This window comes from Botryllus schlosseri, chromosome 14 (genome assembly GCF_051294905.1).
Source record: "Botryllus schlosseri isolate E-star chromosome 14, Bs_hap1, whole genome shotgun sequence".
Classification (NCBI taxonomy): Eukaryota; Metazoa; Chordata; class Ascidiacea; order Stolidobranchia; family Styelidae; genus Botryllus; species Botryllus schlosseri.
In genome coordinates, this window is record NC_137249.1 from 14,181,999 (window position 1) to 14,208,840 (window position 26,842).

The window sequence follows — 26,842 nt, forward strand, 5'->3', positions numbered from 1 at the left end:
CATGGAGGTATGTTAAAAGTAATGTAATTCGTCTAAACTCCACCATTACCATGTCAATAACTGTAATATTCCACAATGTGTCACCTTGATGAAACTTCATTTCCAATTGTATCCTATTAAAATTCTTGAACTGGTACGGTTGATTTAAGATTGAAGCAAGCAGATTTGTCCTACCGTACCAGAAATAGTAAGAGTTCCAAATAATAATAAGCTCGTATGTCCCACCCTCATGTCGTAGCCAATGATACTACCCATGAAACGCTGTATTGATTACGTAACTGATCACATGAAGCTCTGTTTTTGTTTTCATACTTTAGGAGGACTCTCTCCCTCCGGAGTTGGGCAAAAGTGTTAATAGGAAGACTAATAATTCACCGGTGAATGATCAGCCGCCTCCACCCTACAAAGCTGTTACGGAGCTAGACAGATCTTCGGAAAGTGGTGGGTATCACTTCTGCTTTTCTCTGGATGATCACGAGCAATTTTTGCTCAAACATTACTTCTTCCTTGTTTTGCCAAGTGCTCTCGAGATTGCTTAGTGGACGTAATACTTCCTTCCTTCTTTGCCATAGATTTTGTGTGCGATATTGAATATTTCTGCATACTCCTTTTTATTGTTTGTAGAACCAGTCAAGTCCTCAAATCTGCATGGGGTGAGCAGACAGCCGGTTCAACATGACGATGTTACTGCAGATGCATGTGGCATTGAGGTATGGTATACATTAGCGCTATGAGTAATATGTTCGTGTACAGAAACAAAGGTTCTAATTTAACTTCCAGTCGAGGGGGCTGTTGGTCTATAACTAACCAGAAAGTACTCTCACCTTAATATGGTTGACGATTTAAGCAATGGGCATTTGGTATAGGTATTTGAGACCTGCTATTGCTAAGTTAGGCTTGGACCTTCAGAACGATACCGAAAAAAGATGGCCCCATCTTTAGTCTGGGGTTAGAGGACTAGGCTATTAGGATATCCCATTATCCTATGAATACTTACCGGTGTATGCCTTGCATTCAGCAAGTTGAAAAGCAAACCTGCAGAATCATACCCGGTCGAGAACTTGTTTTTTGATGAGGAATTATTTTATTATCCTTTGCTGATAGGGTGTCTTTCAAATCCAAATTCCACTAAAAATTGCTTTTTGACTGGAGGCGGTCAAAACAGTACCGTAAACCGGGGTAACTTTAGACAATTTTCAACAATTCCGCTTTGTATCTTGGAAATACTAGGGTGTAGGGGAGGCAAGTTTTGTGTTTTTCAGGGGTCATGGAGCAAAGATTAGAATTACCTAATCCAAAATGTTCATGGTCATCAATAAGTAGGCTACCTCATTTTTGTAAATTATCCGTGTCCAAAGTTACACCTGCATGTGGGGTAACTTCGGACAATGTAGTTTTTTGTATGCCTTAACACTCTATTGTTTATGAAACCTCGTAAATGAGGCTTATTTGGCAGGAGTTGAGGAGAGCAGTGGCTAAAACTTAAACAAAATAGTATATGTCTGGCCTATTGCATGATTTTTACCTAATCCCCCCCCCCCAAAAAAAAAAATTAGGTAGTTTATGAAGGCTAATGCCCCCTTATTCATCCCTTATCTCAATTTTCCCACATGCCTTCACCAATTGGGACTTATAAATAACATATGGTGATGAGGGGTATCCCACTGGCAGTGTCAGCAGTCGATAGCAAACATTAAGCATGTTACCGTGATTTATTGCCGATTTCAAGTATATTACTTTTCTTTAAAAGATACACTTTCCCTTTCCTATGTCCTCTGATGGATATATTTGTGGTAATTTACGATATCCCATATTCAGCAGGCGCATCTTTAGGAGTATGTGATAAGTTTTTGAAGTAGCTTACCACCGATTACAATCTCTCAGCTCATTGCCTACCCATTTTTTCATATTTTGGCAAACTCTTAATTTATTAGCCTTCTCATTCCATTTTAAGAAGCCATCAGGCCGGTCATAAGGAATATAGTTGACGATACACTTTGACACAAATGAAGCAGCCACTTTCCAGAGCTCTAAATATCACATTTTTCACTGTCCAAAGTTACCCCGTTTTGATAAAATTTGACGGGGTAACTTTGGACATCACATTTTCTTGTATTGATCTAAGGGTGAGCCCACTGAGATTTTTGCCATGGACTAAGATTACTTAGAGGTATCTGCTGCCAAGTTTTGAATCTATAAATCACATGCTATCTATGTTTGGTTGTAAGAAGTTTATTGGCCATCAATTTTGATGAAATCGACCCCCGCCATTAATTTATCAATGTTGGGTCAAGTTTATCTGGTAGTGAAATGAATCCACATTTTATTGAGACTACTTGTGGTAGGCTACTGTTGCCTCATGAATAAGAATTGGACATCCAGCGGCAACCCCTTTCCATCGATAACCATTTAAATCTTTTACTGCTTAGTGTCAAAAGTTACCCTTAAAGGGGCACTGCGCTCTAAAAATGATGTGGTCTGAAATTGAAGGGCAAAATGAATGAAAAATTTTGGCCGCAGCCGTTTTCTTCAGAACGCCACCGTAATGGAGCTGTAATGTATTGAAATTTCCAGAGTTGCAGCACGCTCCAGCAGTCACGCAGAGATCGAACTTTATATAGTTGTCAGCCGATGTTATGAAGGAAATAGAATACACTAGGCCTGATTTTTACATAAATCTCCTGACTGGACATCTTTCGTTGAACGCGGTATCTAAACCACCTTGGCGTGTACGACATATTTCCTTCATAACATCGGCTGACAACTATATAAAGTTCGATCACTGCGTGACTGCTGGAGCGTGCTGCAACTCTGGAAATTTCAATACATTACAGCTCCAGTACGGTGTCATTCTGAAGAAAACGGCTGCGGCCAAAATTTTTCTTTCGTTTTGCCCTTCAATTTGAGACCATATCATTTTTAGAGCGCAGTGCCCCTTTTAAGTCCAATGTTACCCCGGTTTACGGTAACAGTTGGTCCTCAAGGAGAAGTAGTGTTTTCAATTTCTACTAAAGTACCAGTAGCAGTGTCCAAGTAAGTATTCTTGGGCGTAGTTTGCCAAGAAACTTAAAGTTATCTAGTAGAAGATGAAGTCGCCTAATATAATAACTACTTTAGTAAGTAAGCTAAATAGGCAAAACCTACTTGAGTACTCCAGAAAAGTAGACATTGGCTACATTGTTACAAACCACGCCATCGTTAATCTGATATTAACGCTCGATATCAGGTTGGTCCAGGCGGGGATGCCACTTCGTCTATTGAGCAGCCCGAATCTGCTCCGGCAGATGAGTTTTCCGAAACATTGCTAAACGAGCTGGACGACATGATCAACCAACCAAGGTGGGTGGTCCCAGTGCTGCCAGACGGACAACTGGAGATTTTGCAGAAGGCGGCAATACGTCTTTCCAAAGCAGGTAAGCCTCTCGGTTTTAATGTCAAAATCTGCGCGTAATTGATCCTCACCAGCTTCAGATCAAGTTCGAAGTAATAGTAATTTTCATAGGCTATAATATGTTGCAACAAACAATGTGCATATTTCCAAATTTATTCCTCCCTTAAGCTTTTCAACCAACTCAGTAAATATGGTGACATATGACCTGGGAGGGGGGGGGGTCGGCAACGAGTTACATCTACTTTTTCGAGTGCTGAAGTAGGTTCTTCTCATGTGAGCTACTTTTGGAATTGGGTATGTTTTCATACTACTTCGCCGTCTACTTAACAGTGTTTTCGGCAAAACCACACTTTTGATTTTGTAAGGTAGAAAGTAATTTTGGGAGATGCTATCACTTTTATTTGTGAAAATGTTATGACAGCTGGTGAAAGAGCCCCTTTATCACTGCAACTGACATATATATTTGAAAATAGCATCCATCTGTAGTTTCATTGATCGTTGCGCCTTTGGTGGGAACATGCTCCCTGCAATTTCGAAGTGGCCACCTCCGATTAGCTGCTAAAAGTAATCATCTACCATATCCTCTTGTACATCAGTAGCAGCATTGACTACTTTGATCACCTCTGCATATGACAGCACACAGCTATGTCATACTGAGATTAATTTGACGGTAAAAATAACCGAATAACAACGCGACAACACCTCCATGTTGAATATACAGCTAGTCCAATATATCTAGAACATTGCAATATAATGCTGTGATGTCGCAAAATTTTGTGAGTAGTCTACTAATAATTGTGGTTTTACTGCGAAGTAAGGTGAATCTTGCAAAGAAGACTTCGATATTATCTGGTGATTGTTTTCATCCAACTTCATCGGAGTAGACAAGATGGTATTTGACCTTATACAGTTAGTATAAAGTCTCCGAGTTGCGAAGTTGTAAATTTTTACGAAGGTTAAAGTAACGCCTATTTAACGGCTTGAACCAGATTCATCTTGTGTAATTATAAGTTTTGCGTGATATCATTTCTACCAGAGTCCCAATTTGTTTCATTTCTGATGACCAAGCTCACAACGCAAGGCTGTTATAGTCAGTCAGGCTGCATTTATTAAAATCCTGATGGTTATGGTTTGCGACACACTTTCTTCTTGTGGAGATAAGGTATCAAATACTGGTAGTCCATACTCCACATTATGTGAAGCAGATTTCGTCATGGAAGTGCCTGTAATGGTGGCTGAAATAGAGGTCCCTCACTATGTAATAGTGTGAAATGGACCGATTGTTTTGCTGTTTTTTCTTGATTCTGGGACATGTTTTTTCATACTATGCTTCAAGTTCACTTTGCGTTTTATAGGTTGATGATTTTCAGTTTTTATGCTTTCATAATATCCTAATCGATGTCTGTTGTCTGTGTTGGATGTCTTATTCGGAAGTAATTACAGCCCGTCTCTGGAATTACCCATAACAATGTTTGATGTGTAAACCAGGATAATTTTGATTCAATCTGTTGTAGAGTCTGTATCAAGGCCACTGTTGTCTGTTCGAGGGATTTTACCTCCCGCACTGTGTTCTCTCCTATATGTAGCGCTATCGAATATCTTTTGAGAAAGTAAAGCCGCCCTATTGTACAAAGCAATATAAGGTGATATAATTCCATTGTTGTGATCACAAATTGTATTTGGTTCCTTAATTTGGTTCTATGGTTGTGATTATATATATAGTCCTTTGTGTTGTGTGACCCCATCTGCTCGATATATTGCATGGTCGACTGATTCTCATGGTTTTTAAATTCTCAATCTGTTTATCAGCTGGTCACTAGATGAAATTTTGTCTTGGCTGTCTGAAGAGATGTAAATATTTGTATATATATTTCTTGTTTGGTTATTCCCAATCATTTCCTCTGTATTGTGGTAGTTATTGGCGTTATTACATTCGAAGAACACTCTTGTGTTAGTCTTTGTTAGTATTGGTAGGCGTAATGGCTACAATATATTATTGCATCATGATCATTTTGTTAGTTTTTTACCCACAATTTAAGGTCTATGGACCCATAGGCAGAAAGACTCGGTTTAAGAATTTGCTTCGCTCTTCGATTTGAATTCCCTATCAACATGTAACATTGATGTCCAAGAAAAGATGAAGTCTTTCAGCTTTCGTATTCATTTGCCGCACCAAAACTGCTTTTTTTACCTAGGTCGGATCTGATTTCAATGAAAGTAGCCTAATGAATGTGCATTGCTGTTAGCCCTATTCGAAGCTGATACACAGTATTCTAAAATATTCAAACACTGGTAATGCATGTGATACCTGTCATTTATCATGTGGAAATTTTCATCTTTTACTTAAATCTCGTCAAATCCTTTCTTGACTATAGGAGAGGTAGCAGATTCAATCAGAGGCCTGGAAATTCGTGTTCATGTTTGGATTTGTGTTGATAACCAGTTGACCATTCACACATTTTTGTTAATTGTATAGGCCTACCCACCACGCTAAATGTATGATAACTTGCTCAAAACTGTGACCTCATTGCTTGACAATAAATGCAATTGTATGCTGATCAAATTCTCTACATAACTGGCCATTATTTATTCAGTGAATCACAATGAATTTATTTACATTCCTGGGAAACCAAGGAGTATTGTTGTAGCGGTTGGTGGTGTATTCGTATGCAGATGAACCAGTGGGCTGTGTAGATATCTATTATAATGCAAAATGTCGCTAAATTGTACAGTCGGAATTGTTTTGACATGGAACTGGTACTAAACGAGTTTTTGGCTACTTCTAAACAGTTTGATACAACACTTGCAGCATTGTGACAGTTGCCAAGATCAAAGTAGACTGAACTTTATATGACAACACAATGAAAAAAATATGTTCCAAATCAATTTAAAATTTGATGTTTCATTTCTGTAAATAATGGACAAGAGTCCAACTTATTGCATTTTTCAATTGAGATATAATATTTTAATATATTCCTATTTCAATGCAACACGGTACTTTTCCACAGGACTCGACACGCAAAGCGAACCGTGCCAGAGATTTTTCAGAGACGGCCTCACTGTTTCGTTCAGTAAGATTCTGACGGACGAAGCAGTCAGCGGTTGGAAATTGAATATTCATGTGAGTTACATCGAAGCGACACGTGGGAAATCTGCATGTGGACATCGAAAATTGAAATTTGAATCCGAAAACTTGTTTAGAGGGTGTATGTAGAGCAGGCATTTTTAAACTGGGGTCCTCGAACTAGTTTGGAGGGGTCCGCGAGAAGCCAATGTTGAAGTTGAAACTACAACTATTAACTAAAACTACATAGTCCTTTTTTGGTCATCAGGTAGCTCCAAGTGAAGACCCCTTTTTAGTCACCAACATCCCAATATTTACGTGTAATTACTATCGGTCAGTGATAAAAAAAAACAGGTGTGTAGAGAAAGTTTTTTAGTTGAATCTTATCCTAGTCTTTCCGCTTGCTATTTTTGGCGCATGGGAGTAACGCTGCCGTGTTACCTTTTTCGCAGAAATGCATCTTCAGCAACGCGGAACTTTTGGTGGAGCTCTGCGTCGTCAAGCTTAAAAGCGACTGGATGCCTTTGCTGGAACTGCTCGCGATGGTCTTCAATCCCCTCTGCAAATTCCACATTTATAATGGGAATAGAGCTTCCGAAACGGCACCGGCAGACGGACCGCCATTAGAGCCACATGAGCTTTTTGCCAGGTGTTCGGAACAAAGGCCAAAGGTAATGGGGATGCCGTTACACAATGCGGTATATGTTGCTACATAATGAAATAATAAACGTGCTGATGGCTTATCGCCGGTGTAAGTCAAGGGTGTGCAACCTGTCAGCCAAATAACAGAAACTGAGAAAATCTGTGTGGCCTGCCAAATAGGTTTCTTATAGAGCTTGATCTGGCACGTTTGAGTTAAGCTCAACGAGAAAGGTTCAAAATACCAGCTGTTCATGATTGTTGCGTGCAGTCCTGGTTTCACTGCGTTATTTGTATCCAGTGGGCTTGTCACAAAGGTTGCATATACCATAATGCATAACCCTAGTGTAGGTACCACAATAGTTTTATTGTGTCTACAGTGAAGACGTATTGTCCTTAAGAAGAAGATCCTAAATCTGCTATGTTTGTACAATGTACATTAGGGTGGTTCAAAAATAACCTTTTTTCCTGAATCTTGCAGGTTACTTGATTAAATCGTTAGGTTGCCTTAAAAAACGACGCACACCAAATTTGAATTCATTCCAACCAATATTCGCGGATTTCGTAGAGTTTGAAAATTTTGAATTTGCCTAAAAATGCAAAACAAATTTTTTTTCAAATTTTTCTGCCAACCCCATGAAATTGTTGCGCTGTCTTCGAAAACGATGCAAGACAAATTTGACTCAATTCGAAGCCGTAGAAGTGGAGTTATTTCAGTTTTTCTTTGATAATTCTGGGATTATCCTTGATTGGTGGATCATCTCAGAATTATCATCAAAAAACTTGAATAACTCCGCTTCTGCAGCTTGGAATTGAGTCAAATTTGTTTTCCATCGTTTTTGAAGACAGCGCAACAATTTCGTGGGTTGGAAGGAAAATTTGAAAAATTTTTTTTTTGCATTTTCAGGCAAATTCAAAATTTTCAAACTCTACGAAATCCGCGAATATTGGTTGGAATGAATTCAAATTCGGTGTGCGTCGTTTTTTAAGGCAACCTAATGATTTAATCAAGTAACCTGCAAGATTCAGGAAAAAAGGTTATTTTTGAACCACCCTAATGTACATGGTAGTCTTTGATATTGAACTAGAGCAATAGTTCCGAGGCCAGCCTTAATATGGCGCCTGCCATCGATTTGTATTCATACCGAGTTGTTTATTAGTGTGAACTCTCCGCTCATAATCTGGAGGTTGTTGTTTGATCGGATTATGTCATACATTTTTCATAGGGCTGGCTGGTCGATCTGGTGAACAAATTCGGGCTGCTGAACGGATTTCAGATGCTGTTGGAACGTTTTCAAACGCGGGAAGCACTTAACCTCTCTATCATATTCGCGCTTATAAGGTCGGTAAATCGAATTGGAAATTCTGCTTTAATTTGTTTATGGAATTTCAGGGCTCCTGGTTCATAAATGTTTGTTGTTGCTTTTGGATGCATCCTAAATTGACACGTTACGACTAATGGCAATAGGAATAGGTACTGCTCAATGATACAATGGCTATTTCGTTCAGTTTTCGTTGGAAATTCATTTGTAAAAGTGACCTATCAAGAAAATATATCCCACTGCTCTCCAACATAATTTCAATATGCAATTGGATAATGTAACAATATTAATATATTAATCAATTGTATGGTAATTAGACATGAAAATCTTCTAAAATCGTACCCGCACGAGTGAGTAGTTCAAGTTGGCGAAATACACCGGTACTTACCACCCCTGTCTTCCGGACCCTGGCCCTATCCCACATCAAAAGGCATTCTCCAATTCGATGTATCAAATCCGGAATGACAGATAATTGCAATCGAAGTTCGCAATTAGATACAGGAGCTATTTCGCTTGGTTGCCTCGACAATTTTGCTTGTAAATTTGATGCAGCCGTAATTGAATAATACATTCTACTTCACGAGATTCAAAGCGCACAACAGTAAGTAGTCTTGCTTTAAAAACTTTCAAGTAGAGGTGGAGGTTTTCTAAAAGCTATTTCGTGTGGTTGTCGGGGCAATTTCTCTTCTGAAAATGATGCAAACCTATCCAAAAACTACATTCTGCCTTACAAAATTCAATGTGCACAAAAGCAAGTAGTTTGTGTCGAAAACGTTACGTATAAGTGGAAGATTTTTTGCATGTGCAAGAAATGGAAGTATTCGTAGTACGGACTTTGTTGCAGACTGCCTCTGTGAGCTGCCCCCCCCCCGGCCCTGTCTTAAACCAAAATTAATCTTTCAATTAGTAACAAATCGAGATTTCGATCCTGAACTTATTTGTCGATCTGTCGGTTTCTCAGACCCTTTGGCTTCGCGGCCGAGCTACTGACGCCGCACGTGGTCCGGGTCTACTTTGTGCCGGTGCGGAAAATTATTGTCGAGGCCCTCGAGCGTCTCACGGACGACGAACTCAAGAAGGAGTCCGGCGGTAGCGAACAGCGCGCCGACACCCTGTCGTCTGTGATCAAGTTTCTGCGGAAGTTGATGGCCCGACTGCCTGCCGAGGAGGGGGAGAGCGAGATGCGGGCGTTAGAGATGTTCAGGCTGAAGACCATATTAAGGTGGGACGCCGATTTGAGCATCATAAGTAGAGTCTGACTGTTATTGAATTTTCGATCCTATACCGTACCGATAAAACTGATAACTAGCGCCTTCACCGACCACCCAAAAGGTATGGAATGTGGCTTACGGCACATTTTCCAAACTTCAGAACATTTATTTGAACAGCTTTACGGCTATTTGTATTCTTGGACATGTAATCAACTAGGAAGGCTGCTTCTGCACACCTGTAAGCTATAAGAAATACGTTGCCCGTAGCCTCTCGAAGTAGTACTATTTCTCGAGCTATAAATATGATGGAAAGCTGAATGTGCATTGGTGCGTACCAGTGTTGGGATGACTCGAGTCATGACTTGACTCGAGTCAGACTCGAGTCACCTTTTTCGTATGACTTGACTTGACTCGAGTCACTTTGCTAAAATGACTTGACTTGACTTGACTCGGCGTATCAAAAATGTGGATTGACTCGTGACTCGGAGCAAAATTCACGAGTCAATTTCAAGTCATCAAGTAATCGGTGTCGATAAAAATCCCTGTATCTTGCATATGATCGGACTGTTCGCTAAATGCTGGTGTAACCCGTGAGAGTGACCAATCTTTCAGTGATTGTGCGCTTTACTGAACCTCCATTGTTCTCGCACACATAAATTGGCCGCAAACGGAGTGATCGAAACTTACAGATTACGTTGTCGTAAACTAATACAGTAAAGTAATTTAATAGCAAAATGTCTATTTCTGTTCTCTGTTCCTTCCTGAACTAAAGCTCTTGTTTTACTGAAATTGAATTCAAATACAGAGTATAGGCTATATAGTCCTCAACCATTAGCGTAGGCTTGAATTGTATCATATCAATTTATAAATGGATAATGTACTGCATCTTGTCAATTCGTTTCTCTATTCTCTATTTTGGCTGGTAACTATAAACTGAGGCTGTTCAATCACTTACGTAGTTTAGCAGTTCTACGTAGGCCTATATGTGAGCGATACAGCGCCTTATTGCGCTTATATTTAACTTATATTCGCTCATTGGTTCAGAATCAATGACCAGGTCAATCTGTATTTTAGACAGCTAGCAAAATGCAATGACGTAATCATGCCTCATACTTCAAAAAGGCAACTTGACTTGAATTGTGACTTGACTCGTGACTTGACTTAACTTGACTCGACTTGACTCGAGTCACCTCCAAAAATCGAGTGACTTGACTTGACTCGAGTCACTTTCGAAAATCGATTGACTTGACTTGACTCGAGTCAAAATGTGCAATGACTCGAGATGACTCTTGACTCGAAGGTAGTGACTTGATCCCAACACTGGTGCGTACACATTGCAGAGACGCAACTGCGTTCGCATTGATGGTTGCATAGTTTCTTGGTGCTGTTCGGTGTATAATCTGTTGTATTAAATTGCCAGATAATTTGGCGGTAATAACTTTTTTTGCTGACAATGGTCCGAAATAACTTTTAGCAGCTCCTTAATTAATACATGACTTTTGAATGGATTTCAAAGTCGTTCAGAAGATCATCAAAGATACTTTTTGTTTTTCTTGCGGTCTAAAAGTACGGTGCACTGATTTGAGATGTCTTAAGGCCGTGCTATGCGTGCAATGATTGATAGCTTTGGCTGTTTGTCTTGGGAAAGCACTCGACCTGTGCTATGTGCTTTGCTGCTAACCGGATTTATAAATTTTTTGATTGATGTGCTACATTTACAAAAGTGGTAATTTCTGCAATTTTGATGATTATTGTTGAGTTCCTATCAGCTGTTTTCCTGTTTATTGTTCTCGCTTTGTCCAATGGCGGGAATCGTCGTCTCACTATTCTGATAGGTTGACACATCTATTAATAGGATAGGACAATGTATTGTTTTGGCAAACCTGTGACAGTGACAGGAATTTGGTGTCACGCTAATTTGCTAGGCCTATGTTATGTCCAGTAACAGAACTGTGCTAATTCCGTGGCGGGCGTGAGAATTTTAATTTAAATTCATGGCGGAAACCTCCTCATTCAAATTCAAGTTGCTGATGTAACGAGATTGACGCCTTCAGGCGAGTTACCTTGACTCGTGTGTATTAGTCATTGCGTGTAATAGTTGCTGATGTCGCGAGAGAGACACTTTTTTAATACTGCTTCAGGTTGATTTGAACAATAATTCCTCTGTCACTGTTGGTTTGGCGCCTGTGGGATTTATGGCTCTCCTGTGTCAATATGAAACCGATTTTGGAAATCCCCTGATACTTTCTCCTGGAACAAAAACACTACTTCTCTAAGGGCTTCTCCGTATCTGGCTTGGCTTGTGGATGCGGTGTCCTTTTTGTTACGCTTGCCATGCAAATAGTGCCCAGTTGAAAATGTTCACTGTATATAGCTTTGCGATCTGACGGGGTTTTCTGTAGTCGATTGACATGATGCGACCTCCCTGATCAGGAAATTGCTATTCATTTTTTCTTACACTGCAACTTGAAGCGACTCGAGTCGGTTTATATGCCTCGAAAACATCAAGGACAAAAATATACAACGTTGTCTTCTTATTTCTATGAATACTTGGCAAGCTTGCTGCCATGAAGAATATCTCCAAATAAGTTGGATACAGTAACATTCTACATCTGAAAGGGTATCCCAAACATCGGTTTGAGTCACTGAAAGATTGGATCTGGCAAGATTGCCATCTGCCAAACATTTCTGTTCGAGTACCGAGATAATTTCTACTTCGGTACAATTACCAGTAGTAGGGAGGTGTGTGGGTGGCACCAAGATTTCAAAAAGGGATACTGTCTACACACCAGAAGAGCCTATTCAATGAATACTGTTCTTTGACTTGAATTCCTGCCATGGTTAGTCGTATATCACGTCTGTTTCAATTTCAGGCTCCTCCAGATTCCTTCGTTCAGCAGCAAGATGAACGCGTTGAACGAAGTTAACAAGATGATCAACAATGTCTCGTACTACACTCACAGTCACAGAGATGACGAAGAGGAGTGGATTACGGTGGAGAGAATGGCTGTAAGTTTCCGTGCAGGAGACATTGTGAAACGAAGGCTGGAGTAGTCTTCAAGAGTTGAATATAAAAAAAAAACTGTCTATGCCTCCTGACTGTCTATGATGTATTTTTGGAAAACTCTTAAAACCTTAACGACTTGACACGGAATTGTGTTGAAAAAAAACAAGGAAGCTTTTGAGGTCAAATAATGTGTTCTGCCGGAGTTAGTTGGTCACTGGTCAGAAACAAAGTACTTCTACTTTTATGGAGTACTCAAGTAGGTTTTGCCTACTTTCAATACCTGCTCAACTGGTTATGATTTTTTTATTTGATTTTGACATTACTAACTGCATACTTTTTAGACTTTGGATGTAAGTACGAATCAGTTTTGGGACATGTTTTCATCATGCTTACAAATGAAATTTTCGTAATGACTGGGCAGAATAACCCGTGTATGGCACCGAATATATTTTCGAAAATTGCACCAAATTTGAAGCGCTACGTTATTCGCGAGGATGCACTTTGCAATTTCTGAAGTCGTCATCTCCGATTGACTGTTAGAAGTATACCACCCTCGGCCAAATCTACTTGTAGAATCTACCTACTGCGTTTCAGACTTTCATTATCTGCTTCCACCTGATGTGGCTTTGACGTGTCCTGAAAATCCCTACTTTTGTAGAAATTTATAACGTTATTTTTAGTACTACTTGAGTACCAATGGCCAATGTTTTAGCATGAGCAATCAGTAGGGCGATCATTTTTTACCTAAAAACGGGAGTTTTTTCAATGACAAATTAAAACTTTGACGATTTTTGACATTAAAAGACGTTATTTTGACCATATTTTGCACTCTTGTATTTAAATTAGGCATTGCTGCACATAATGTTGGAATTGTAGTACAGTGCTTTTTAACATTTCTGGTTGGAACTGTCCGTCGTTACGAAGTAGCTTGGCAAGAATATAGAAAACCTTCAACAGAAGAATCTCGCGACCCACCCACACGGTCGAGTTTCGGATTCAGATTTTGAGATATCGGTGTGGCGAGCTTGGAGAAACTTCGAACCTATTGAAAATTTAACTCGGTTTTAGTTGAGTTAATCATCACGTCATGTGAACGTATTTGTTTCACTCGATGCATTACGATTCACAAGGACTAGACAATGGGCCAGCTGCAACAGTAAGCCTGTAAAGTAGGCTACAAGGCGTGAAATGCCGAATGATAAGTTCACCGACACTGCGACCTCTACGACAGCAGCGAGATGCAGCTTGCAAAAAAATTTTGACAGTTTGACCCAACGCTACCATTTTGACGAAATTTTGACGTTTTTCGCAATGTCAAGAAATAGTCGCCGTAGTAATCGGTCGATGCTATTGTGATCTTGCATGCCGTGTACCTTACGTTGGTGTTTTGACTTGAAACTATCACCGTAGCTATGGCGATATGCGGCAAACGTGTTACATGTTGCGACCAGTCAACTTCAGACATTGCACCTTGTAATCCGTCTTGACATGATGTCATCGCACAACACTACTGGAGTGGCATTGTCTACCAAGTCGCACGCGTGACTTGTGCTGCTGCTAGCAGGAAATTGTATACCTGTGTCCTTGTGACATGCCGGGATCCACAGATGTAAACTTCCTGAAGCGAGCTTGGACGTTTGAATTGGTCAACAATATTTTTTGTGTTGATGCAGTCACTGTTAATAACAATTCATGTATGGCTGTGAGTTAATTTGAGTGGATTCTACTTTATTGTGAGTTTGTGGTATGATCATAAAATCTAGTGGTCGTATTGAGTTAGTAAGAAATCTTGAAATGGCTATTTGTAATTTAAACCTCATAATTCTGCCCACTGTGATTTTGTCCTGTTTCCTGTGATTTCACTCCCGACATTGTGTCTTGTCATTTTGCAACTAGGCTTTTAACAAAATCATTGTCTCATTCTACATCCGACGCTAGTTCCGGCTAACAAAGAATCAGGGATTCTAATTTGAATAGGTCAGGTTATGTCTTCTGAAAAGTATCGTATCGGTTGGTTAAGCTACAATTTCATCTGCGAGTAGCGTTGGTATTCGTTCGGTGACAAGAGTGCCGAGCCCTCAGCTCGCAGAATTTTTGGTATCGATGATATCGATTCTGTTCCGACATATATTTCTTATTTCAGGAATGGCTGAAAGAAAACAAGGTCCTGAGCATTGTACTGCGCGACAGCCTCCATCAGACTCAATACGTCCAAAAATTAGAAACTATTTTAAGATTTGTGATCAAAGAAAAAGCGCTTTCGCTCGAAGATCTGGACAACATATGGGCCGCTCAGGTGCGTGTCACCAGTTCAATCGCGCCATACGCCCATATCTGATCCAAATCCTGCGGAAAATTCTCAAATCGTTGTTTTTTCAAATCTAAATCTATGCTCATCTCTGGCGTCCTGTAAATGTGACGTTATTGTTCACAGGCCGGCAAGCATTCGACGATCGTGCAAAACGTTCACGAGCTCTTGACGAAATTGGCGTGGGATTTCTCGCCCGAGCAGCTGGACCATCTGTTTGAGCTTTTCAAGGTTTGTATGTGGTCCTAGGTAATCGAGGCTCCACAATTTTTCCGACACATTTGAAAGCAATCTGCAATCTTTTCTGTTGGTCTTTCTTAATGCTAAGACGAGAATTCAGCATTTGCTTTCATCACGACATCTATTGCAAGACTACATTCATTATAACTCTGTAATTTTTTGGGGGCCTTTTGTCAACAGTTATTGGCACACTTGCATGTCAGCAGAAACGTGTTGCAAAGACAGGTTCACATGACGATTTCACAACATACGCTTCGTTGATTGGTCTGCATTCGAGTGAAAATCTTATGTGCTGTACCATATTGATGATGAGTGGGGCGTTTTTTTTTGCCAAAAAAACGGAAGATTTTGACCTAAAAAGTCTAAATTTTGACTTTTTTTACTTGAAAAAACTGAATTTTGACGAAATTTTGACCTCGCGTATGCAAATTAGGTGTTTTCGCTCATAATGTTAAAATTGTACTACTTATCTTCATTTCTGGTTGGAACTGTCTGTCCTTACGAAGTAGTTTGGCCTGAAAAAAAAAAACGTTTTTGGCTCAAAAACTGACACATTTTTACATGAAATAACTAGTATTTTAACAAAATCTGGCCCTGTGAAGAATTCCAGTAGTTACATCACGTATTATGGTGGAACTAATTTAAAATTTGTGGTAGTACAACAAAAGATACTTTCCTACTTTCTCGGGTAGGAAGTGTCTGTCCTTACTAAGTAGCTTGCCAAGAATGGAGAAAGAACGTTCAACAGCAGCAGTTGTTGGCTGACAACACTGAAGTTGTGCGTACACTGCTGGTGACACACCGTGTCGCTTCATTCTGACAATGTTGTCTACATCACAATTTTTCATCATGCTCTTCTTAATGTATGAACCATGCAATGGCCAAGTCTTGCTTCAGTTAGGATATTGCGGTACGTTGACCATAAAACCATGTCAACCTATTTGTTTCATTTGACCGTTTATGATTTGCAATGAGCAGACGATGGGCCGTTTACAGCGGTAGGCTTATAAATTAGGCTACAAGATGTAAAATATCAAATGATAAGTTCATCGACAGTGCAAAATCTACGATACAAACGAAATGCAGGGGTCAAAAAATGTTGACCTTGTAAACAATTTTGTCAAATTTTGACCTAACTTACAATTTTGACAAAATTTTGACATGTCAAAAAAAAATCGTCCTACTGATGAGTCCATTGCACGGGGTATATTGTTGTTTCATCCAACAAGGTCCAATTATACAGTTGACCAATCCCAGTTTATGTAAACAAAAAGATTGTCCGTATAACTTACTAATCTACCACTAGCTTAGTGCTGCTATCATTATAATTCGAAGTTTGTTGTTGACATTGTTATAATGCGAATTTCGTGGTCTGTAATTCTGGATTGATACATCATACTATGCCATAATTTTTTTCGCTTTTGAATCTGTCTTAATCTTTGTAGTGTTTGATAACTTTTGATAAGAGCTGCTAGAGAAAAGACTTTGGGTTATAAGAAATGGATGTTGTGGTGAAGGCAATCCTCAACTTTTGCACCACAATCAGCGATTTAGCGGTTTTGACCTTGGTTTATTTTCTTCTCCTAAAACAGAATAGTTGGGAGGGCGCCAAGAAGAAGCAAAGGGAGACCTTGCTGGACCTGATCAGGAGACTGGCTGAAGACGACAAGGACGGTGTTATGGCGCAGAAGGTGCTCACCCTGCTGTGGAACCTGGCCCATTCGCCCGATGCATCCACGGAGATAATGGAGCAGGCACTGTCCGCTCATAAAAAGGTTGGTTTGTTCAGTCGCACGAAAATGAATAAATCATTGGCGAGGACTAGCGATTTCTTTGTGAAGTCAGGCGTTGTGTCATTAAAATTTAATACAATATCACCGACAACGTGTGTGGACATGCACCGAGGTGAACCCTGCCAGCAGTGTGGGGCAATAAGTGTGTGATGGACAGTGGGGTTCTTCTAAAATAATTTTCAGATTTTTACGGCTATTACAGCAGCTAAAATTGTTGGATCGGATTAAAAAAACGTTGCACACAAAATTTGGCTCAATCCCAACGAGTAGAGGTGAAGCTATAAGAGTCTGAAAATTGTGAATTTATTATTGAAAAATAAAAAAATATTTAAAATGTTACTGGCTAAGGGCTAACCCATTAAATTGTTAAGTTGTTCACAAAAACGATGCAAAACAAATTTTTCTCAATTCCAGCTCGCAGAAGTGAAGTTATTCGAGTTTTTTTATTATTCATTCTGGGACAATCCACAGTAAAAACTATTGTTTCAAATCCACAATTTTCAACTCCAATAACTTCGCTTATACCAGTTGAAATTTAGCCAAATTTGATGTGTATCGTTTTATTGATCTACTTGGCAATTCCATTTTTTTCAAACTTTTTTATTGTAAATTCGACGTTTTCCAGCTCCGATAGCTTCACTTGTACCGGTCGGAATTGAGTCAAATTTGGGGTACAACGTTATTTTAGTCAACCTAACAATTTCGGCTACCGCATTAGCTACGAAAATCTGAAAAAAAATGAAGAACCCTAATGGACAGTGTACGTAATAAGAAACTCAGATGTTGATAATAATATTATTGTGCTTTTGCTTGTTCGCCCGCTGTCTTACATCTTCTACTGACATGTGCCTTGTCGTTCTACCGACCAAGATATATCTCTGTGGTGCAGATGTGAACTTGTACTTTTTCCAATTATTAGTTGAGTCGGTTTTGACTGCTGTTTATGATTTTACGTTACTTCTACTTATAACTTTTCAAATCCGAATCCAAGCTCGATTGCCTGTCTCCGTGATTTGAATGCAATTTTTCGTTCGCCATGCAGATATTGGATTACAGCTGCACTCACGATCGGGACAGTCAGAAGCGACGTTGGATCGAAAAAGCTGTGGAGGAGATCGGCAACGAAGACTGGGTGATTCCGGCCCTGCGACAGATTCAGGAAATTTGCCTCCTTTTCACCGAGGTATTCCCCTCGCCCTTGTGTTCTTGACGCTTGGCTTGCTTTTCCCAACTCCCGTGAAACGTTCTATCGCAGGCGCCGCAGAATTACCAGCACGTGCACAGGACGCAGCAGGTCCATTACCGGCACGACATCATCAATAAGCTGCAGGATAACTACTCGATGGTGACGGTGGTGTCCACCAATCTGGCGGAGTATCTCAATAAATCTCGGCAGTACGCGATAGGTTTGTGCCGCGCTTTTTTCTCGTGTTTATTTTTCCGATTTGAACCTGAAAATGCGTGAAAGGGGTTGTTCGAACGGCTAACCCAACCCCCTCACCCCTATTTTAGCCTTGAGTGCGGAGTGTTTTAAAGAAAAAATGTACATTTTGGGCTTGAACATGAAATTTTGTGTTAGTGTGTTGGTTGATGGAATATTTTTGTGACCCTCTACTCGAGAGTCTCTTTAAACAACAACTGATAATGAAGGTAGAGTGCTACGAAAATGTTTTAGTAACACTATGTTTTTTGATATGGCTGACAGTACTAAATTTAAATACTGCTTCCATCGTAATTTATCAACTCGAAAACGTTTTGTGTGCCCTTGTCAATAGCACAATAACGATTTGATCCACATCTGTTTTCTTTGTAATAACTACCACACAATAAAAAAAAAGTTTAAGAACCCCTGGTCTAGTGTTATCTTTGAATATCAATCGTTACGCCAAATAAGTTTTCATTTGAACCTCTGCTAATATGCTCGATATTGTGTCGTTAACTCTTGACAAGGGACACGCAAAAAGTCTTTTGAGTTGATAAATTATGGTCTGGACAAGTGGACACTGTGTGTCTTGACATTGTCATCATCTCAAATATGCCTTTGCGTGATATTCGTGGAATGCAAAGGTAGTCTTATTATGATATCTTATCACCTTCCAGACAATCCAGAGTATGAGCCACCCATGATCAGACCGGGCAGCCGTTACACGCATCTTCAAGAGGTCGACGAGAGATTGAATTTTCTGCGTTTCCTACTAAAAGGTAGGACTGTATTAGTGTTCTGCATTAGATGTACATCTATAATGGTGTTCAGGAAACGTGAAAATTTGCCCAAATCGGCAAATATCAACCAGCGCAATTTGCAAGGTGGCAAGTAATTATTAATCTTGTCTAATTGGCAAAGGCTGTCAAAGCAGTCAGTGTTGCTACTCGGCTAGAAGTAGAATGTAACGCCGTAAATTTCTACTCTATTAGAACAAGCGAAAGTAGCTATTTCCAATTGCAAGATGTATCTTTGTGACTAACGCAAGGCGTCTAATGACAATACAAATAGTTACAATCTTAAAAATTGCATTTGATTTCCGTGATACTGGGACTATTTCAGGCGGTTCTTATGCCAATTTAACTTGTAAAAGTGATACAAACTCATCATGGAACCAAATTTCAGCTTTTCAAATTCCAAAGTGTATGAAGTGTCTGATGTTTCATAAAAAATTGTTGAAATAAAAGTGGAACTAGTCTGAAACATAATCGCTCCAGTAGTGCAAGTAGGAAAATCCTGTATAGCAATTTTGCCAAATTGTGTCGTGTGCCTTTTCATTGAACTACGAACGCTGTAACTTTGTTATAATGCTGTTTCGCGACGAATAATTCTTGCGTTCAGACGGTCAGCTGTGGCTATGCGAGCCGCAGGCCGGTCAGATTTGGAATTGCCTGGCGGAAAACGCGGCCTACCTGTCCGATCGGGAGTCGTGCTTTCAATGGTTTTCCGAGTTAATGGGCGACGAGCCAGATTTGGATCCTGACATTATGAAGGTTTGTCTCACTGCGACTTTTGTGTACGAGCTAGCCATCGGTACGTAGACCTTTGTTTAGTCTCTGGCCCCTTCTGATTGATATCAAGCTCGGTGACCCCTGAATTTTTAAGGCCGACCCCTATTGGCCTCTCTTGCAAACTTTGCATCCCATTCTTTGGTAATAATTGATTAAGAATAATCGAGAGAACTTCAAATGTATACAGGCCGCTTTTAGAGACTGAATATAAGAAGCCAAATATATTTTTGGGAACCTTGACGCTGCTGCTAGTGCAGGTGACACTTTATGTGCAATTTTCGCTAAAAGCTTGTTGACACTCTTTTATTACATTTAAACAGAGTTTAAATCTTTAAAACAGGGTTGTAATGACTCGAGTCGCAATTCTTTGGTGACTCGAGTCATTTTTTCAAATGCGTAAAATGACTCGACTCGTGTCACTCGAGTTACCAAAAAATCCTGACTCAAGTCATTACAACCCTGTTTCCAATAAAAGAGAGTGTCATTTTGTACTCGAGTCATTGTGCACGACTCGAACCAAGTCATGTGACTCGAGACTAGGACGGCCAAGACAGACATTTCATTGTCACTTCGAGGTATAGTAAAGTTACCGTATTATTGGTATTTCGTCTGTAAGTCCTGATACTGAAAAATAGGGCCAGAAACTGTTAAAAATGAGGAAAGTTACTGTATTATGAATACGAGCCCTTCTATATCACTAGAGCAGTGTTGAAAAAAGTGGGTTACGCCGGATTGAACTGAAAACTGAACTGAGAACAAAATGACTTGGGCTCGGACTCGAAATAGCGGTATCTGCTCAAAAATACTAATATTTTATTCGCGTTGTCTTACTTGTCGCAGAATTTTTTCGAGAGCAACATCCTGCAGCTGGACCCGTGCTGGCTGACCGCGGCCGGGATGACCTGCTTCGAGCGCTTTTTCAAGTCGGTTAATTGTCGCGAACAGAAGCTGGTGCAGAAAAGGCCGGGCTCGTCCAGTTTTCATGTCGAGAGCCTGGAGCTGATCGGTCTCGAGTATCTCTGGCGGGTGAGCGGCTCGGTTCTAGAAGAATAACGAGTTGTTATATACAGAACTTCGATCAACTGATTACTTTGTGGCAGTATTGTTTGTTCTCCCGTATGTATTTATCAGTTATTTCCAAGTTGTTTGTGATGCCTATTATACCACCTCCTGCCCGATACTATCATTTCACTCTAACTTGTCTACTAGACCAATGTGGACGGACGTAGAACCTTCAGACTAGCTTAATTTTCAATTGAAACACAACCGAATTCGATCGTAACCAATCGCTTCCGCCAAACAGAGGATTAGTGAACCCTTGGGATTTAATGCATTGCATTTTTCCGTCATTTTGAGGAGATTCACTGACAGATTTGGACTTTCTCAGCATTGTAATCGGTATTAAATTACACAAATCCCATTATCTGGAGGTGGGCACTGGGTAGCATCTGGAAATAATACATATGTTTAATTTTATAATCTCTGTAGGCATTTCTATTCTGTGTTGCTCTCTCGTCATTGAAATTTTCTTGACAGTTCAAGCGAGTCTGGCTCCCTTCTGGTATAATCTAGCAAATTGAAACAGATTTTTCAATCTGTTAAATAATTGATGAGGTTTTGTGAAGTTGCTGTCACATCGACAGGCTAAGCTATAGTATTAGACTCGTGCATTTTACTACTGCTAGGCATAACAATTCCAATCCGATTCCAGTCATGGTAATTCATGTTTTTGAGCGCCAACATCATACGGGTATCAATGGAAAGCTGCTGCTGTACTGAAAATATAAATTTTATTCTGTTCATGGTCCTGGAACCCCCCAAAATCAGCCTAGTAATTTGCATTGTGATCGAGTTTCGGCATTGTGACGCAACAATTCTGTCCGGCAAAACGAGAGTGAAGCTGAGAAGAAAGAGTCAGACAGTCCTGTTTTATCACAATGACAAAACTTTCAATACAACATCCATTGTAGCAGTAAATTTATTAAACTCAAAGACAAAACTCAATAACAATGAAAATTTCTAGGCTGATTTTAGGGGTTCCAGGGCCATGAACAGGATTAAATTTATATTTTCGTGATGAGTACATCAACAGCTTTCCATCGATACCCGTTTTATCGGATTTTGCGCTCGGCAAGCCAGTCTTTTGGGGGGCGTTACTGAAGTTATTTACTTACCTGTGATCGCATAAACGTCCATATTGCCGGCGTACTCAATAGCTCAACTCAACTCGAAGCTTAGTATTCGGATTTGAAACGCCATGCACCCGATCTTGCATAGCCCAGACTTAGGTACCAATCAACGGTTTCTCTTCTAGGTTTTGATGAACGGGAAGGGTACAATCGCAGGCAAAGCCATCGAACTGCTGCAAGAAACCTACACGAGTCTGGGGCCGCATCTGCGTGTCAACCAGGCCGAGATCCACGAGGACTTCATCCAGTCTTGCATGGACCGGCTCAAGGCGTCGCTGGACACTATACAAAGTTTGTGGCTTCTTTAATACGGAATAAAACGTAGGGTTGTAACTGTTGGCGGTCGGTAATGAAGTACTTTCACTTTTTTGGAGTACTCAAGCAATGATCCTTGCCCGTAATTGCGTAACGAATTATCGAAATGTCGTAAATATTTTCTTGTTGTAGCGGTATGATCGAATGAACCACCCCTCCCCCATGGCCAATGCCTGGCCATTAGGGCTGTTCAAAAAAACTTTTTTCCTGAATCTTGCTGGTTACGTGATTAAATCGTTAGGTGGCCTTAAAAAACGACGCACGCCAAATTTTAATTCATTCCAATCAATAATCGCGGATTTCGTACAGTTTGAAAATTTTGAATTTACCCAAAGATGCAAAAAAAAATTTTTTTTCAAATTTTTCTGTCAACCCCATGAAATTGTTGCGCTGTCTTCAAAGACGATGCAAAACAAATTTGACTCAATTCCAACCCGTAGAAGCGGAGCTATTTGAGTTTTTCTTCGATAATTCGGGGATTATCCTTGATCGGTGGATAATCCAAGAATTATCATCGAAAAACTCAAATAATTCCGCTTCTACGGGTTGGAATTGAGTCAAATTTGTTTTGCATCGTCTTTGAAGACAGCGCAACAATTTCATGGGGTTGACAAAAAAATTTGAAAAAAAATTTTTTTTTGCATCTTTGGGTAAATTCAAAATTTTCAAACTGTACGAAATCCGCGATTATTGATTGGAATGAATTAAAATTTGGTATGCGTCGTTTTTTAAGGCAACCTAACGATTTAATCACGTAACCAGCAAGATTCAGGAAAAAAAGCTATTTTTGAACAGCCCTACTGGCCATCAATACACTCCAGGCACCACTACCTCGCAGATTTGAAAATTTGTACTCGTCAAATAAAACATGACAATTTCCACCTGGAAGCATTTAAAATCAAAGGCTGGTGATATACATCAGAACCGAGCCATTCATTTTCTTATCCAAAAATCTTATATCGATGTGACAAAGGTTTCTGCGAAAATTATCTTGGTATCGTTGTAAAGAAAGTACCTGTCTATTCAGGCGCGGAGCCGGCTGAAAAATAAGGTTTTTTTATTTCAAATTCTGTAAAATTGCATCAATTCAATAGATTTGGTTAAGTACATACATGATACGCTTGCCAGCAAGTCCGTAAGTGCTGTGAATCAGCGAGTCCCTGATACGTAGCCTCAACGGCGATTTGTGCAAGTCACAATGTCAGAGTTGTTGTGGAATCTGTTCTATAATGGCACCGATTCCAGGTGTTTCAGACCTTCCTCATCTTTTATAACTAAAGCCTTGACACATATCTTCTGGTGGTTTATATTTTAAGTATTGGCGGAAATCAATTACGCATGTACGCACACTAGGGTTGTTCAAAAAAAACTTTTTTTTCCAAATCTCACTCGCCTAATGACTAAATCGTCAGGTTGTCCAAGAAAACGATGCACACCAAATTTGACTCAATTCCAACCAGTCAAGGCCGTGCAATCTTGAATTGAAATTTTTAATTTATTAATAAAAATTAAAAAAAAAAATTCTCAAATTTTTCTGTCAACCCCATGAAATTGTTGAGCTGTCTTCAAAGACGATGCAGAACAAATTTGAGTCAATTCCGACTTGTAGAAGCGGAGTTATTCGCGTTTTTCGTTGATAATTGTCGGATTATCCTTGATCCGGGGATTATCAACGAAAAACTCAAATAGTTCCACTTCTACTAGTCGGAATTGACTCAAATTTGTTTTGCATCGTCTTTGAAGACAGCTCAACAATTTCATGGGGTTGACGGAAAAATTTGAGAATTTTTTTTTTTAATTTTTAATAATAAATTAAAAATTTCAATTCAAGATTGCACGGCCTTGACTGGTTGGAATTGAGTCTAATTTGGTGTGCATCGTTTTCTTGGACAACATGACGATTTAGTCACTAGGCGAGTGAGATTTGGAAAAAAAAGTTTTTTTTGAACAACCCTAACGCACACACATGTTTGCGGGGATTCGATTTCATTCAGTCTCACGATGTCACTCTTTAATCCCAATCTCTAATCAGCATACACTTTGTCTCTCTCCGAGCCCCCCTGGCTACGGTCTGCGTTTATTAATTAGTCCCACGCTTCTACCGATCGCCATGTCAGCGTTTGTTATTCGCTCGCAGTTTTGGCCAAGGACAAAACCAGGTCTCAGTCTGAGAACCGGCCGAAAATCGACTTTGAAACGCAACGCATGATCCGCGTGCTGACCGTGCTGCGAGAATACATCCAGGAATGCGACCAGGAGTTTCTGGGCGAACGCACCATGCTGCCCGTGCACAGGGCGTGCCGCGGCACCAGCATGGCGTTCAACATTCGCGTGACGGTCCAGGCGCGGCAGAACGAGGACTTTGAAGTGTGGACCCATTCCAACGCGATGCTAGGCTCTGTCAGGTGGGCTTGTGACGTGCGTTTGTGTGTTCGGAATAGTTTGGACATCCCGAAATCGAATGTGCAAGTTTGAACGGGTTGAGTTAGTAATCTCATTGCAAAAGTACAATTGCTTTCTCTGTTTCAGAGGAAATAGCTTTTTTTTTCTTATGCCACGCTTTTGAAATATTAATTGCATATGAACGAATGGATGAATGAATGAATGCTTCATACTAGAATTTTTCATACTAGAATATCTGAGATATGAAGTAGGCTATCGGGAGAGTGCAAAAAAAATCTAACCTGGACACAGAGTTTCCTTCATTGGCAATTTATAGTGCTCGCAATTCGAAGCCCTTTATCGTGACACGTAAAGCTGGGAATTTCTCTCGTTGACCATTACCTTGTGTACGTTCAGAAAGCAGATCATGGGACACTTCAAAAATATCGCGGCCAACAACACATGCATCGAAATGTATCTGAACGGAGAGCTCATACTGCCCGAGAACGACCGCAAGCTGATTTGTAATCTGCCGCTGAAAGACAGATGCGTGAGTTCGCATATTGCAATGTCATCGTTATGGAATTTAGAAGATATCTTGACTTCTCGTAGTGATGGAAGTCAATGGATAGCATACTAATGGATATAATTTATTCTGTTATAACGCCATGGTACACTTTCCCGGTGGCTTACTGTTCTATAACTGCTGTAGTTATACTTGTTACTATTGATGTATTTTTCATCCTTCTCGATCTCACGTCGCAGCCAGCTCATAGGCGTATGCGTGCATCGCACTCGTTCGATTGCCAGGCAGGCATTTCCGTTCAAACGCCTATCCATTTCAGCACATCTCCGTGAAGTTGACGTCCACCAAGGGAAAGAACAAGGAGCCCACGTCGTCTCCAGACTCAAGTTCCGAGAGTTCCTGTCCGTCTCCCACTTTCGCTTCGAATTTTCTGGAGCCCAATCCGGAAGCCGAAGCGCTGTTGCCTGGCGTTGTTAGTATTCGACACGCAGAATCTCTCTAGAACAGTGGTCTGCGAAACTACTGAATTTGTGACATGATTGACAAATCTGACGTACGATTTTCCGAGCTAGGGTACCGTGTATGATATGTAGCAGTTTTTTTACCAAATCTGTTGGACGTTCCGCGCTCACATGATGCAGATGCAGATGCAGTCATGTACAGTATTTGAAGGCTTCTGCCATGCAGCAGCAAAAATTTCATTAAGTAGATATGCTTTGAAACAACTGCATGGTTTACAAATTTCCATGGTATGTCATTAAAAGTGGAATATTTGCTACTAGCATACAGTTGATTTTTTCACAAAACAGGCTGCAGGATAATTGAGCTAGATTTACACTAAAAAACAAAATCATTCAGTTGAACAAGTCAATTTAGAGCAGCGGTTCTCAACCTTTTTTTAGACACGCCCCCCCTTTTTGATAATGAAAAATTTCGCGCCCCCCTCATCGTCATATCACAAAATCCAACTGGGATGCTAGCAACCCCAACAGATTGTTTGGTGGTATGGTCGGTTATGAATGTTGATGAGAGAATAAAAAATATGAAATTGGGTATATATAGAGAGAAACACGCGTGTATTGGAGGCAAATCGCGAGGAGCGCGAAATTTTTTTTCAGGTGACCGCTTCTTCGCGCCCCCCTTCAGATGTTTCACGCCCCCCAGGTTGAGAACCCCTGATTTAGAGGTTTTGTATATAACTTACAAATCTCCTGTTGATTTTGCCTACTTTTGTGTAAGTCGTTGCCGGTTTTTTACATTTTGCTTTGCGACTATTACAAGGCATACTAATTGCCATCGTTAAGATAAGAATTTCATGGTCTGTAATTTTGCTTGTTATGTCATACTGTGCGATATTGGTTTTACTTTGTATCTAAATCTCTTCGGTGTAGGGATAACTCTTGAAAAGAGGCTTGTGAAAAGCCTTCGAGTTAATAATGACTGTACCATTGGAAATGGATG

The 26,842-nt window shown here is 40.1% G+C and overlaps 1 protein-coding gene across 2 annotated transcripts in view; it reads left to right on the forward strand.

Annotated features, from left to right (window-relative positions):
* The window catches only part of LOC145456268 (ubiquitin carboxyl-terminal hydrolase 9X-like), a 54,497-nt gene that overhangs the window by 2,656 nt on the left and 24,999 nt on the right, over window positions 1-26,842 (forward strand). For both annotated transcript variants that reach the window (XM_080334347.1, XM_080334348.1), the window contains exons 3-22: window positions 318-441; window positions 625-710; window positions 3,227-3,413; window positions 6,400-6,512; window positions 6,908-7,126; window positions 8,321-8,436; window positions 9,378-9,638; window positions 12,501-12,636; window positions 14,778-14,930; window positions 15,069-15,173; window positions 16,775-16,957; window positions 18,018-18,158; window positions 18,231-18,381; window positions 19,076-19,177; window positions 19,800-19,951; window positions 20,810-20,995; window positions 22,284-22,449; window positions 24,611-24,878; window positions 25,273-25,405; window positions 25,701-25,853. In XM_080334347.1, coding sequence (XP_080190473.1) covers window positions 318-441; window positions 625-710; window positions 3,227-3,413; window positions 6,400-6,512; window positions 6,908-7,126; window positions 8,321-8,436; window positions 9,378-9,638; window positions 12,501-12,636; window positions 14,778-14,930; window positions 15,069-15,173; window positions 16,775-16,957; window positions 18,018-18,158; window positions 18,231-18,381; window positions 19,076-19,177; window positions 19,800-19,951; window positions 20,810-20,995; window positions 22,284-22,449; window positions 24,611-24,878; window positions 25,273-25,405; window positions 25,701-25,853 — 3,135 coding nt within the window. The remainder of the gene's footprint in view (window positions 1-317; window positions 442-624; window positions 711-3,226; window positions 3,414-6,399; window positions 6,513-6,907; window positions 7,127-8,320; window positions 8,437-9,377; window positions 9,639-12,500; window positions 12,637-14,777; window positions 14,931-15,068; window positions 15,174-16,774; window positions 16,958-18,017; window positions 18,159-18,230; window positions 18,382-19,075; window positions 19,178-19,799; window positions 19,952-20,809; window positions 20,996-22,283; window positions 22,450-24,610; window positions 24,879-25,272; window positions 25,406-25,700; window positions 25,854-26,842) is intronic.